General features: G+C 37.7%; 1 protein-coding gene across 1 annotated transcript in view; it reads right to left on the reverse strand.

The window, feature by feature from the left end:
• The window catches only part of PLXDC2 (plexin domain containing 2), a 257,288-nt gene that overhangs the window by 7,324 nt on the left and 233,617 nt on the right, over positions 1–16,347 (reverse strand). The window contains exon 13 of the mRNA XM_071428845.1: positions 12,358–12,518. Within this exon, the coding sequence (XP_071284946.1) occupies positions 12,358–12,518 (161 nt within the window). The remainder of the gene's footprint in view (positions 1–12,357; positions 12,519–16,347) is intronic.

The following is a 16,347-nucleotide window of genomic DNA, read 5'->3' on the forward strand; positions in this document are numbered from 1 at the left end:
AGAAGACTGTTTGGTTACTGCTAAAGAAAAAGCGTCATATTCTGTTCTCAGGCTCACTAAAGTAAATCAGGAAAAATGCTATTAAATATAAAGGGTTTATTTCAGATTTACACTGGTACAAATGAGAAAGGAATTAGATGGAGAGGTCTCTAATGAAAAGGGAAAAGGAAAAACCACTGGAAAACTAGCAGGAAAGAATAACTAGAAATGGTATCAAATGGTGACACATAAGGATGAGCTGGGTTTTAATATACTAAGTTGCTTCCTAATTTAATTTTAAGGTTTACCTAATATTAGTTAGTACTTCGTTGCTACACTGATGATAGATACTAAATTTACCATTTTGTACTACTCTTTTTAATTGGCCTTTTCAGATGATTAGTTATGGAACAGATGTGTATCAATTTTAATGATACAAGCCATAAGACATAAATATGAGTGGTTTTTCCAGAAATAAAGCAAAAGACTTGAAGGTCATCTTCTAATATTGCAGTTACAGTTTTCTGCGGTTTCTTGTCACATCTGAGGTGAGATTTTCCCTTTAAAATGATTGTTTAATTTCAGCTTCATTATGTGCAGGGTAACAGTTTTAAAAGAGAGCACTGACAAACTATCAACTCATTGCCTTATGTAACCCCTTAAAAGCTGTAAAAATATTTCAGCTTTAACTGAAAAAAACAAGAGTAACTTGATAGATGTTGGGAGATACAAAGTTCCTTCATTTACTGAAGCAGCTCAGGAAATACTTAATGCATTCTTTTTTCTCTGTGAAGACTATTAAAAAAACAGAAAAAACCCCTACCCCCAAACAAACCAACCAAACAAAACGACCAAAAAACCCCACCAAACCCAAACCAAACAGGGAGAAAGCAAGCTGGGTACTTAACTAACTAATTCCCAATATTAGTAGGAAAAAATATGTTTCTTCATCTGGAATCAGAACACTTAAAGGAAATCCTCTGAGCTGTGGCTGGAGAGTTGTAACTCCTTCTTCCTTTCAGGGTATTACAAAGCAGGAAAATAGGACTAGTATTTTTTTAAAATGTTTTGAAGCTTCCTTGAGTTCACTATTTTAAGCAACAAAGTTGAGAGAAAAGCACTTGTGACCCTACATGACCAGGATGCAGAAGAAATATGTTGAGATGCAGGGAAATAATTTATGAGATACATTTAAAAAGTTAGTTCCTATTAAAGATCAGTAAGATAAAGGGAAAAAAATCCAGCAGTTGGATAATCTATGGAAAGTGAGGTCTACCTTTTCATTTTCCTACATTATGTCTGTCTACACCATTGCTGGTGGCTGTGCAGGATGTTTGACTTCCTGCAGCAATACAAAGACTAAAATAAGTATATTTATATCTATCTTGCAGAAAAGACAGAATTTATACCATTTTACTTACTTAGGGAAAACCAGAGGGGATTCTGCCTATTAAAACTATAGGGTAGAAACTGAAGTAACCTCTCACTCTGATTGCAAGGAAAGATCTCCAAATGTATTCTTCTTTTTGATCACTTTCCTTTTGACATCTTTCAATATCAGGGATTTTTGAGCCTTATAGGTCCTTGCTTATCCATGAAAATCATATTATCTCATTTAGATGTTTCAAAAAAGGGTTTGAGACATATCTGAGTGCAGTTAATTGGATACAATCTAAATAAAACTCAGTTGTTTTGATCTGAACATGGTTTCTAGTGTTACAGTTGGTGATTTTTTACAGGTTGCTAGCTGTAGACGATCTTATTTCCTGCTGAACAGTAACCAATACTACAAGATCAGTTACAGGAGGATGGACAGTTGTGAAAAGTTGCGTTGAAATACTGGTATCTGAAGATTGATTCCCTGCTTCTGGGAGTTTTTGGTGCTAACATTGTCTCTAAAATGTATGTAATTTAACACTTTTCTTCTGAGATGTTAATTTATCAAAAGCAATTGTAATAATGTATATTTTGTTAGCTGCAGCAATTTTATACTTTTACATTTCCTTTCATACATCTGTGTAAAGACAAGTTTCTACCAGTAATGGACCAAAGGAACTTGGCAACAGGTATTACATATTTGATATTTTTACATCCTAGCCTCTATTATTATCCTTAGTCTATATTTCCCTGAGTACACAAAAATGGAATGAGAACAATTCTGTACAGAAGAGCAGTGAAGGAAAACAGTAATGAAATATTAGCCCCTCTGTCATCTCCTCAACCCTGCCATACACGTTTTGTTCCAAAAGATTTCTAAAACACTATCAAAAGTTTCTTTGTATCTTTCAACCAACATAAAATCCCAGAGTGCTTCTGCATGCATCAGCTCTTCATTCCTATTCAGCAGTAAACTTGAACTATGGATTTCATCAAGACGTGCACACTCTTTCTAAAACTGAATTTACTGAGTATAAATACTGAGTATACTGAGTACAAATACTTGACATAACATGAGAAGGTCAATCTTTCAAAGTCTTGACTCTCCAGAGCTCCCTAGTAAACTTGATTTACCACTAAACTACACAAAAGCTGAAGTTATTGAGTACCTTTTAGACTGAATGCTCTGGCACAACTTTGTCTCCTCTATGTATTGATTTTTTCTATATTTCAATCTTTCAAACTTCCAGAGGGCTGGTTCATTGTGTCTACTGAAGGGCTGCATCTTACATTTCCACTAATGTCAAATTCCTTGTCTAATTCAGGAGTATAGGCACATTTAAATCTATTTAAAAGCTGTACTCTTTAATCACGCTTTGTCAAGAAGGCCAATTTAATTCTGACAATATGGAAATATGCAAATATGGACTAATCAAAATTCTGGATTTATGATCAAAACTTCAGAAAAACTGTTATGACTTACAAAAATAGATTAAGAAAAAGGGAACAAAACTATAATAAGGTCTTACTAAATGACTAAATAATTAAATGTTAATCTGATATTATTCAAGGCTCATTAGTCCAAGTACCTGTCCAGTGTTAATCTGCCTCAGTATTCAGGGCTTTGGTTTCTTGTGAGAAGTAAGGATCTTTCTGTTACCAATTACCTTGACCATAACATGTACTTTTGTGCTCAAAGTTATCTGAAATTTGTGCATGAGTCTTTAATGTCTTCTAGAAACACCCAATTTATTTGACAAATCACAGTCAGAAGTGGATGAAGCTACGAATATCTGAAACTATACTTCTGATATATATTCCCAGGAATAAGAAAAGAGCAATTGCCTGACACCATGTTAAATTCATATTTTGAAGAAACTGTTCTCAAATAAGGATTGCTTCAGACTTAAGATTTAGTAGAGCCATTTACAGGCTTCATTTATTTTTCCTTTTGATAGAAGTACTTGTTTAATGTATCTTTTTGTGATTTAAACCATCTTTCTATAACGTTTTTTGCAGTCTTGTGTTCATCTGAGGAGCTGGCTGCTGAAGGACAAAAACCAGAATGCCTCCTTCCTCTACACCTTTGACTTTTATTGTCAGTGTTGATTATTTATTTAAGTGCTTCTCCCTTGTGGTTGATTTAGGTTTCCCTTGCTGAACTGCTGGTTCCTGCTGAGCTGGATAAGCTTTGGAAAAATAACTTTACTATCAGTACTAGGCAATGACAGTGAGATCAATGACAATACTCCAAATGCCAGGACTTCAAAAGAAGAGAAGAAAAATGATACCTGTTCTCTTCTTTAAATCATCATCTTCATGAAACACAATTCAGCCTAAACATCTGGACAAAAACTACTTGATGACCATCTTAAGCCTATTTCAAACTAAAAGCATAATCCCCTGTAAAAAACAATGGGCCATATCCCAGAAGAAAACAGCAAATCTGTGTGAGCTCCATCAGCTGACTTAGACAGCTGATGATCTCATTCTTTTTACAAAAACCCTTTTTTTTTTCTAATCTGTCTCCTATTTACTTCTTGTTTGTTCTAAGACATACACTGCATTTGTGACATGAATACAGAAACCTAGAAATGGTACATGGAAAACATGGCTGGATGTTAAATCTAGCTCTTATTTGTGGTGTGCTGTTACAAGCAGAGAAGTAAAATGGTGACCCAGAAATGTCCATTTATTTTCTGAGCTCTGAAATACCAAAAAGTCCAGCATTTTAACTATTTTCACATATTATTCCCTTCTGCTAAGCAGATAGGGGGATGAGCAGAAGATCAAAATCTGAAGAAAGTCTACTGCTAGATGTGTGTGCCAGTGAATGCTTTCAGATAAAATCCCTTATACAACCCATCATTAAAAAACCTCACCAATAATTAGTGTTTTTTCAGACCACCCCAGCTGGGGCTCAGTATTTAGAAATCATCCTCAGTTTATTCTAAGAGTCTACATACTGTCAGCTTGAAGTGAGGCAGAGTTAAATGACAGGAATGCAGATCTTTTCATGCTGGTAGGTCTTTATGTTAAAAATCAGCCACAACCTTATTTAATTTACTAGCAAATACATAATTTAACTTAAATCAAGGACATAATTTAAGTGGAATCAAGAGGAGTCAAGGTGCATTTTCCATGCTCTGATCACATACTATTATGTGTTTGCTGAAGATCTGCAGCTGTTTCTTCCTCCCTCCTTGTGTTTTTCCTGAAGGTCACTCCTTGGCTTGATAGCACCAGCTCAACTCTCTGTGTGGCCATTTAAACAGATTCCTGAAATTGTCCATCTTAAACGTCCAAGATGAAGTAAAACAAACAACAAAAAAAGACATAGGTATGTGCATGTGTGTGATGTAAGTGTACATGTATGTTTCTAATCAGCTGAACCAGCAAAATAAAGCTCTGACATACCTCCAAGGAGGCTGGGAACATGAAGGCAAAAGATATGACCTTCAAAATAGGATCTTAACTCAAAAGAATGTTAATTTTTAACCACAAACACCCACACTGCTCTTCAGTGTGTGACATATTAAGTACTATTAATACATACACAGTCACTAATGGATAAGCTCTGAATTCATTCATATTCTTAGAGCTTCGGAGTCCACATATGTTAATAAGTTTTGTAACTATAAGGTGAATACAAGAGAAAGGCTCTTTTGCCTGAGGTTAAGAAGGCCTAATTTGAAATGTCATTTTAGACTTCTTAAAATCCTTTGCCCCCAGAGAATCACCAAAGTAAAATTTTATTCATTTCTGGTCAAGCCCCCTGTAGTCATGCTTGGCAATGTATCATTGTGTTCACCTGGCAAAAGACATCCCAGTGTTTCATTCCTTATCTTCATATCACAGAATCACAGAATCTGCTGAGTTGGAAGGGACCCACAAGGACCCTTGAGTCCAACTCCCAGAGCTGCACAGCACCATCCCCAAGAGTCCTGCCCTGTTCCTGTGAGTATTGCCAAATGCTCCTTGGGCTGTCAGGCTGATGCTGTGACCACTGCCTTGGAGAGCTGTTCCAGTGCTCAACCACCCTCTGGGGGAAAATCCTTTTCCAACCTAAATCTCACCTGGCACTACCTCAGGCCATTCCATTAGGTCCTGTCACTGGTTGTGACAGAGAAGAGGTCAGTGCCTGACCCTCCTCTTCCCCTCATGAGGAAGTCGTGGACTCCAATGATGTTGTGGTCTCCTCTCAGTCTCCTCCAGGCTGAACAGATCAAGTGACCTCAGCCACCACCTTTGTTGCCCTCCTTTGGACTCTCTCTAATAAACATTTTTCTTTCATTGAGGCACCCAAAACTGCCCCCAGCACTCGAGGTGAGGCCGCCCCAGCTCAGAGCAGAGCAGGACAATCCCTCCCTTGCCCTGCTGGCCATGCTGTCCCTGATGCCCCCCAGGACAGGGCTGGCCCTCCTGGCTGCCAGGGCACTGCTGGCTCAGGTTCAACTTGCCATGGACCAGGACCCCAGGTCCCTTTCCATGGCTCTGCTCTCCAGCCTCTCATTCCCCAGTCTGTCTGTTCATCCAGGGTTGCCCCATCCCAGGTGCAGAAGGTCACCACTCTGATGTCACTCCATTCTCTGTAAGCCTTTGTGCCTGACCCATGAGCCAGCTGCTCACCCATCACATGATGTGTTTATCCAGCTGTGAGCTGGACATCTCGTGCAGAAGGGCTCTGTGAGAGACAGCACTGAAAGCTTTACTGAAATCCAAAAATCTCATTACACCAACTGGCTCCCCTTGATCAGCCCCATGGGTTACCTTGTCACAAAAGGAAATCAGGTTGGATAAGCAGGACTTTCCTCTCATGAATTTGTGCTGGCTGTGACCAGTGACTGTGCTGTCTTTATTATTCAAGTTTTTCAATACCTGACAAAATAAACTTCTCCATAGCTTTACCAGGCATGGAAATGAGACTGACAGGCCTGTAGTTCATGGGGTCCTCCTTCTTGCCTTTCTTGAAAGTTCAGACAGCTTACACCAGCTTCCAGTGAGCTGGGACTTCTCCATATTCCCAAGACTGCCCAAAAATCATTGAGAGTGTTTCTGTGATGACATCATCCAGCTCTTTGAGGATTCCTGAATGAATCCCACCAGGCCCCGTAGATTTGTAGGGATCCAGCCAGAGCAGCAGATCCCGCACAATTTCAAAGTTGACTGGGAGTTAATCATTCTTGCAGTCATGGTCCTCAAGCTCAGGGCACCCATGGTCCATCATCCTTGTTGAAGACAGAGGTAGAGAATGTGTTAAACACCTCTGCCTTGTCTCTATCCCTATTTGTGAGGAGACCACCCTCATCCATCCTGTCCCATCTATAATGGGACAATGTTGTTTTTACATTGCTTAATATTAATATATTTTAAAAATATGGTCCCCCTCTTTTTATGGTCCCCCCACAGCTCTGCTGAGCTTTGGCCACATGAATTTTCTCCCTACAGTGGCCAGCAGTGGCTCTGTGTTTTTCCCATGTCACCTGACCTTGCTTCCACTGGGCATACATCTTCCTTTTCCTCCTTATTTTTAAGAGAAGATTCCTGCTCAACCAAGATGGCCATCTGCCTTGTATGCCTGACTTCTGACATTTGGGAATTGCCTGCTCCTGTGCCCTTAAGAGGTGATTAAAAAGTGTCCAACAATGACAGACCCCAGCACCTGCAAAAGCTTTTTCCCAGGGGATCTTACTCACTAATTCCCTGAGCAGTCTGAGGTCTGCTGTCCTCAGGTCCAGAGTCGAGGTTTTTGCACTTTTCCTTCTGTTAACAGAGATTTTAAACTTGATCTCTTCATGGTCATTGTGGCCAAAATGGCTTCCAATCTCCACTTGCTCACAAGATCCACCCTGTTGACAAGGAGTAGACCAAGGAGGGCATCTTTCCAAGCCTGTTCCATAAAGTTTTCATTCAGGTTTTTAGGAATCTTCTGGCCTGGGTTGTACCAGCTGTGTGATGTTCCCAGTTAATTTCTGGCAACTTGAAGTCTCCCATAGAGACAAGAGCAGTTGACTTGGGAGAGTCCCTCAGTTCCTCAAAGAATAATTCATCATTGTCCTGTCCAGAAGGTCTGTAGTGGACTCCCATGATGGCATCTGCATAATTTGTTTGTCCCTGGATTCTTACCCAGAGGCTCTCAGCTGTGCCATTGGCAGCTGTGAGCTCCATACATTCTGCCCCTTCAATTCCATAGAGAGCCATCCCTGCACCTCTCCTGCCCTGCCTGTCCCTCCTGAAGAGCCTGGAACCATCCAACAGGGCACTCCAGGCACAGGATCCATCCCACCAGGTTTCACTTGTCAGCTGTGGCCAGATCCTATTGCCTTTGATTCCCAATGGCAGAGCACTGTGATGACAGCTGAGGTAAATTTCAAGCCTCAAAAGGACTTTGTATCACAACATAAGGAAGGAATGGAAGAAAACCACAAAGTATGGAAGTGTAAACTTCTTGTGTCATGCAACCCTTCTGTCCACTGATAACTGGGTACAAACATGCAAAAGACAACTGAATAAAAAGTAATCAGACTTATACCTAATTTTTCAATTTGCTAAATGTTCCCTTGACATTAATTGCTCTCAACACCCAAATTCAAGCACATATGTAAATAATTAGAGATTAAAAATACAGGAAAAAGAAAGAACATGAGGGGAAAAAAAAGGGAAGAATTAACATATAAAACTAAAGCTTCAATTTAGCACACAGCTCATTGAAACCTGAGCAAATCCATCTGACTGAGCTGGGAATTTCTTTACTCCTCTTTACATTATGCACTGGGCCTCTAGATCACCTACACTGTGATTGTATCACAGGTATGCAATCCATGACATTCAGGACATCATGATTGGCTTCTTGGCCATCAAACCTCACATCCTGAATACAAGTATACTACATAAATTAGTAAATCAATCAATCAATCAATCACTTTTTAATTGTGCTATAGCTAGTGTGTAGTGATATATGTTATAGCTAGATTTCTGACATAAACTTTGTTGACAAAGTCATGAAAAGCATTATTTGACATGTATACTACTTTACAAAAATCAGTCCAAATCAGCTCAGAGTATACTCAAGAGGCACAGGATTCCTCAAGTTAAGAGTACATAATGTGATTAAAGAGAGGAAACCATTGGCAACTAAGTAAAATTCAATGGAGAGGAAATACTGCAAGGTAAATGATAAGTAAATAAAAAATCAAGGCTGCAACATCTCTTCTGTCACTCTGCAAGCTAATCTTTTGTCAATATTTACTCTTAGCTCTTAGCAAGAGCCTGCATTCATTGGAACTTTGACTGAAGCTCCCTTGACTTTAAAAGCTGATAATTTGTTCTGTCTTTGGGCCACCAGAGAAGTGTCCAACCTAAACAATGAAACACATGTTGAACAGTGTAGAGGCTGGAAGAAACAGGAAAACAGTGCATTTTGATTTGAATCTTCTACACACTTAACAAAAAGTGGAACATTTTTGAAAATGCATTGAACTGTTTGGATGGTATTTTAAAATTGCACACTACCATAAGCAAATTGAATAGCACTGGTATTTAAGACTTCTCACACTCTTTGTTCAAAATAGCTATCTTCATTCCTGGTGGGACTGCACATGTGTGTTCTGCTCAACAGGCATGAAAAAAACCCCTAGAGCAGCATTTTTGTCAGACTTTTACCTTTTAAAAGGTAAAAGAAGTAATAGAATAATGTCACTATGTTCTAAGACAATAGCTTTTGTAATAAATGGTATTTTTCTTGCCTTTTCTGTATTGTTTATTTAAACCAACTATCCTGACTCAGGATATCATTTAATGGTGTTCAGAGGTGCCACAAGAGATTGCCTTTATCAGTGCAAGGGTTAGCAGCACAGTCAAAGTCTGGATGTATTTATTCTTATCTGGAGAGCTCACTCCATGACAAACATGAGTTGGATTTGAGATGAGCTTTGTGAGATCCTGAGTGAGGAAGTGAATATTGGGTGATATCTGCAGAGAACACAAGGAAGAAAGAGACTTAAATCCTCAGATACAGGATCAGTTTATTACACTATTCTTTATTCAGTAACCACTCATGACTATAAAACAAATCTACTAAAAATTCCTTACATAGGCCTTAACCTAAAAAGCTCAATAAAATCTGATTGAAAGTGACATTTTACCTACCAAGTGACAGTATCTTAGATGTAAAAAGAAGTTTCTCTATTAATTATATTAGAGTTTTGAATGAATGCTATGTTTAATGTCTATATGATGCCTCCATAACATAACTTTAAAAGTAAATACAAATGTGCCAGGTTCCTGTTCCTTCTTTTGTCCAGCCTTAGAGTTATATTAATTACTAATGATAGATAAACTGATGTAGATCTTGATTTGACTTGAAGACTTGATGGCAGACTAAAGTGTATTTGTAATTTTTTAGACATCTGCAGGAGGGTGATGCTTGTCCATCTGTCACATCTTGTTTTAACTGTGCAATGTGTTTATTAATCAAGAGACTCATAGGAAACAGTATTATTTTCTGAAATATTTATGTGCTTGTTCTTATTTCATGACCAAGCCCATGGCAATACTCTTGAGCTCTTTTCCTAGAATGGTAACATCAGATCCATATTTCATTCATTTCCCATAAATAATGCAGCTTGTCTTCTGTGCTGTGTGGGGTATCATGTTATCTGTAACAGTTTACTCAAATATTTTTCAAATGCACAAATGCAATAAAGAATGATTTCTTGTAACACTGGCCTATTTATACCAGTTTTGCCTGATTATTTTTTGAACTTCATTTTCAAAAGGCAGGTATGAGAATGTATTTTCTTCTTTGCATTGCCAACATGTAAATCCTATAGATCAGATGAATATAAGAATAATACAGTCTACTTATTATTCTTTTAATTGATCAAATGACTTTTTTCTTTGAAAATTAAATTATTAAACTTATTAAAAGCAAATTGATTTCTGGAATGGATTACATTGCTCTGTTCTAGACTTATGATACCAAAAATAGTTTTAAAGTTTTGACGTTTGTGTAAGCATTCTGAGGTACAGTCATCCCCTTTTTCATCCCTTGTGATTTTCCCCACTACATCAGTGTTTGCACGACTCACAGGGGAAGGCCACCCCTTCATGACTAGTACTTTTTACAATTCTTGCTAATGCTGATCCTTCACAAGTACCACAATTATCCTAGTAACCAATGGAGAATGTAGGTTATACCTTGTTTTGCATAAATTTTATTTTGACTGATTTCTCCTTTCTTTTATACAGAAAGTTTGTTTTTCTATTTGTTCTAAATGACTACATTGCTTGCTGAAAGACATGTTAGCTGTGACTTATAATAGATTAATAGATTGATTAATGGCACCTAAGGATTAGATTCAGTGGAATGAGTTTAACAACACTGATTAAGGCATCTCTGTTTGCATGATGAGTATGATATAAATGAAAGAAATAAATTAACATGCCCTTATTATGTTTAAAATGGACAAACAAACAAAAATGTGTATTTTAATTTGGAATTCTTCTCTTGTTGAAAAGTAGTGTAGCCATTTTCTTAGCATTTTCTATCACACCATGATAGATAAGAAACTTGCTTTTATTAGAGTGGAAGAATAGAAATTCAATGCATATAAATTTAATCTGTGTGTGAAAAAAAGAAAGGGACAAACCCTTCTCTTTCATACAAGGACTTCAGTAGAATTTTGTTTGTCTATATCAACAGTGAATTGGCTTGAAATGCTGTATAAACATGAAAGAAAACTATGTGTTATTATATGGATTCTGTTCCCTGATGGCTAGCACAGTTACATCACTAGAACAGGAATACTGATAAACAATTCACTCTGATTTCTGTCACTACAATTCCATCTAAGAAGAATATTTATTATAATGCGATGTTAAAGATGAATCATTCTGTTCATGTCTCACTTCAATTCTCATTGCTGTCACTAAGAATAAATGTCTACATCTTCCTGGTCCGGGCTCTGACCTAAGCAATCCCTAAGGTATGTCCCTAGTGACACTTCCAGTGGTTTTGGATCTTCACTGTTTTTCAATAGTAAGTGTCTGGGCTCTTCATATGAAGGGAATACCACAAATGGGGGGCTCTGAACAGTCATCCCTTTCTTTCATGTTCAGTAAATCTGTACTTATCACAAGGCGGAGGGATGTTGAGGAGTTAAAAAAAAGAAACCACAAGGAGGTGTAGGTATTTATGGGTTTTTGTGGACACAAAAGCCTATGGAGAATTCTCCTTTCTCATATTTTTGTCTACAGCAGAACTGAACTGACTAAATGTCAGCATCTGCAATGTAGGTATCTGCACCTAAGGTAGCTATCTGTATTTGAGGGAGAAAAATGTCAATTTATCTAATCCTAAAGGGGATGTCTCAAACAGGTAAAATGAATCATGGTCGAAAAGAGTCTGTTTCTCTCTACACTAATACAAAGAGCAGAGGAAATGATAGATATTAAAAATTAGGTGAAAATATTTTCCACACTCTAGACAAAGTGTAAAAATATTCCTTTAAATGGTGTAAGGAACAGCTAATACAAATTTCCAGCTAAAAAACATACTAGAAGTCAGCTCTTCTGTAGAATTAAGAATGAATACTTTTTTCCTCCTCCCACAGGAAAATTATAGAAAAATTATATGTCCTGAAACAAAGTGACAGTGCACAGGAAAGTTAATGGAAAAAGGAGGAAAATGTTGTGAGGAAAATGTTGTGAGGAAAATGAAGGACAGGAAAGAGAAGTAGTGTGATATCTGGCATATATCTCTTAGATATATGTCCTGTCTACAAGCAAAAGAAGTAACAGCAATGGTAGCTAAAGGAGCAGAGTGACAAACATGCTAAGAGCAAAACAATATCCTCCGCTAGGAGAGCTCCTTTTCTTCAAGGATTACACTCTGAACATGAAGACACTTTTTGATTCAGTTAAGAAAGATCTATTTTGGAGTCTCCAAATACCCCAGCCAAGAGACAGGACTAGTGACACAGAGTGCTGCTATTGTCTTACCTCTATAAAGAAGAGACTAGCTGCTGATGTTGGATGATGATACATGTAGACAGTCACGAGGATGGCTGCAGCCACAACGAGGACCAGGACCAGGATGCCCACAATTAACCCGGCGTGAAGAGTTCCACCTTTCTTCTCCGCCGCGCTGTCGTCTGTTGAAGCTGCACAAAGAGCATGCCTCTTAGCACTGTAACTAATGCCTTACCCATTCCATTATGGCACAGAGGGCAACTGAGCATTTGCTTTTTCTGTGTTACATGTACCTCATTTTCTACAGCCCAAGTTGGAAAAAGATATTAGATGTCTCTTTTCTACCACCGGGTACTCTTATAATCTTAATGAAGAGACTTTCAAAAGTTTTACTGATTCTAATACAATAAATGATATGAATATATTTTCTTTTGACTTAAAATGGACAGTCTGAAGTTCCTAATTGCCTTTATAATACAGTTTGCTTTGATTTTCTTATAAAATTATTTCAATTGTCCCACAGAGAAAAAAGTACTAATTGAATACATTTCAAACATTTTATTTTTCTTTAAATATTCCAATTGAGACATGCAACAAACCCTTGTGAGGTCTAGGTAAACACATTCTGAAAGCCTTATTCATTAGCTTGTAGAAGAGTTTGGAACTGGTCTTTGCAACTGAATCAGACAGCCAAAAGTGCTACAGATGGATGCAAATATCCTGCAATATTTTGATCTTGGTCTCAATAGAATGCTTGTCATACCAAAGTATTACAGAAGACCATTCATTTAATAAACTTGATACCAAGAAGCCACTCATGCTATGCTCCTGTCAGGATAAAAGAGGGTTGACTGTGTCACAAGTCAACAGTCAACAGTGTAACCTCTGGGGTAAAGTTTCTCAATGTATCGACCAACACCTGTAGAACTGGTTGTTCTTCATCATACTCTTGCATACAAGAATTGCTGTTCTGCCCACTTCTTCAGGCAAAAGAGCCATTCAGAAGTTCTAGGTTTAGGAAACACCAGTAGAGCATTGGTAATTTGACTTCACAAACTTCCATCATTCTGCTACATGTACATTCTGCTACACCCAGAGGATTCCTGTGCTCCTCAGGGAGGTGGTTACAGCACCAAGCCTGACAGAGTACAAGAAGCATTTGGACAATGCTCTCAGGCACATGGTGTGACACCTGGGAGTGGTTCAGTGCAGGGCCAGGAGTTGGACTCTTCGGTCTTTGTGGGTCCCTTCCAGCTCCGCGTATTCTGTGTGTCTGTGTGATATTCCCACTGCTTTCTGCTCTTCTGGAAATTCCTTTAATCACTTTCATGGGTTACTCCATACAATACCTGTCTGGTCTTGCTTATGAGAAATTTTCTTTCAGGCCCACTTTTAAATTTCCTCTCACCATGCTTGTTTGGCAAGCGGACTGTAATGAAAATCATTGATATCTGCAACCACCCATTTTGCTGTGCCATCCCCTTGAAATATTTGTTTGGTTGTCTTAGTGTGCTATGTTCTCTGAGGTCAGGGGCTCCCTTTTATTTGTTCTTTGAAGACAGATATGCATTATGAGTATCACTTCAAACAAATCACTGTTATTGTTATTAAGAGGAACAACAACAACAATAGCAATAAATGTACATGGTCTTTTACCATTCATCTGATTCGAGTTGAACACTCCATGCTAAAGTTAAAATTGAGAATTGGAAAAATACAGAAGAAAGGCATATTGATGCAGGTAGTGGTAAATGTCTTGCATGAGGGGCAATAAAAGAAAAGAGGAACAGTTAATCTGAGTGTTACAGCCCATACACCCATGTATGGCAGCATGTTTCTCTCCAGACTAAGGAAGGCTGCATGGTTGGTCACCCAGCAGATTGCACAGCACCATTGGAATAAAAGGGAGAAAAGGAAAATGAAGATGCATTATCTTAGCCAAGACATATATCTGACTATTACTCCATGTAATAGTTATGCATCTCTGGGGATAGAGAAGGGATTCATGTACATATCCCTTTTGTCCATATTTCCTCAATCTTGATTCAGGACAGTCAAAACCCCACAGTGTTGCTCTGTTCTGTCCTCTAAAGTCAGCAACACTTTTTGGAGTAAGGAACTGAGTAACAGAAACGGAAGATAAAGCAAAAGATCCCAATAGATTGGGAAGACAAACTAGCATGTAGGAAACATTAATGATTTTAATAAAAAATTGAAAGCATGATACCCACTATGGTACAGCTGAATCCTGCAGGTATCATTCTTTTTAAAAGTTCATGAGGATCTGTTCACAAAGGAACTTCAGTTTTAATTGTACTGATTTTGGACATGAATTTTATGTTTGAACAGGATCCAAAAATCAGGTCTCTCCCTACTTAAATCCTACAAAGGGATTTACTTTGCTTTCTTAGAGCTTAGTTCATACAAATGTATAGGAGTTTTGAAATGGAAAAGTAGGTGTTGGCCTTTTATTTTATTATTTTATTATTTTATTATTTTATTATTTTATTTTATTTTATTTTATTTCACAATACATAGTGTGAACACTTCCAGGCAATTCTTTGTACTGAAGTGGAGGAAAGGAGATATTACCTGGAAATTCTATTTTTCAAAATTTCAAAATTGTCTGCTAAAGGGTCATTAAAATACTTCCTACTAGTTAGAGAACTATATAAAAAAGGATGCAAGATTCATAGAGAAGACAGGAAATGAAGGTGATCCAAAAAAAGATTCCTCTTGTTTTCAGACAGCAGAATCTTTTGCTTGACATAGTCATCAATATTCACTTCATTTGAAAATGGACAAATGTATAGAAACACCAGTCTTAGCTTCTGTTCATGCACTGTAACAATATTTAGTACTTGTACATATTTTTCAAATTTCCATACAAATGGAAATTAAGTAACTGAAAGGCCATCAGAAAAGGCCTGCTTGATTGTACATCCTCTTGGTTGGACTGTTAATTCCCACTGATGAACAGTTTGTTCTGAGTCACCCTACGGAAAGGGACTGCTCCTGCAAAGGAGCAGAGGATTCATAGCTTGTTTCATAATTATCTTTTTGACAGTTTCATACTCTTTAATGTCACATTTGTGCATCAAAAACTACTTTGTCATGTACCCATTTTCAGGCTGATTTGCACTAAATGAGCAATTTGTATTGTTACTATGTTATGGTTGAAGGCATAACATCATATTCTGCATTTTAAAAAGTTCTGGACTTCAGCAAAGGTCCTAATCACTCTATAAAGGTCATCAGTTTAATCCCTTTTGATCTGATATTTTCTCAGCTTTCAGCATCCAGCTTTGCAAACTAGAGCACAGTCTCTTTGAAACAGCACAGGTGTCAACTGCCTGCCCAGATTTCTGCTAGTCAAGGGTGGAGCACTCTGTGGACATCAGTGCAGAATGTCAAATGCAAAAAAGAAAAAAAAAAGAAACAAAAGAAATGTTTTCCTTAAATTACATCAAGTTTAAGTAACTTGTAATTTCCATAATGGAAATTCAGTCCATTGACCCCAGGGCTTAAATACTCATGAGAAATTGATTTCACTCTCTTTGCACAGAGACAATAAACAGTGTTGTCAACACTGAAAATACTCCGCTGAAAAATCAACTGTCAGTTCTTTTAAAAAGCCACCAAGGGAAATAGATAAAAAGCAAGGACTTGGAAACTTTTTCAGGTGCAGAAATCTTACTAAGATTATCACAGCATGTCTATTGTTCCAGGCAAGGCTATACCCATGGAAGGCTGCTTGTTTTATGACCAATCTTTTCCCAAAAGGAGTTTTCTCTATGGAACTTACCCCAGACTTTCCTTTTCTTATGCTCAAGAAGAAATTGTTACATATAATATTCTCTATATTTTTAATGTCTTCTCAAAATCTTAAATGCATTAGACTTTTAAGCTGAAGGAGCCTGTTAATATCTCCAAGGTCAGTCTGCTTCTCATTAGGTGCTGAATGACTGGATAGAAAGAGCAAGTAGCCTTTTTTCCCTAATATAAAGGCAGAGAATCCAA

This window comes from Agelaius tricolor, unplaced genomic scaffold (genome assembly GCF_023055355.1).
Source record: "Agelaius tricolor isolate 1412-34295 unplaced genomic scaffold, bAgeTri1.0.p SCAF_6, whole genome shotgun sequence".
NCBI lineage: Eukaryota > Metazoa > Chordata > Aves > Passeriformes > Icteridae > Agelaius > Agelaius tricolor.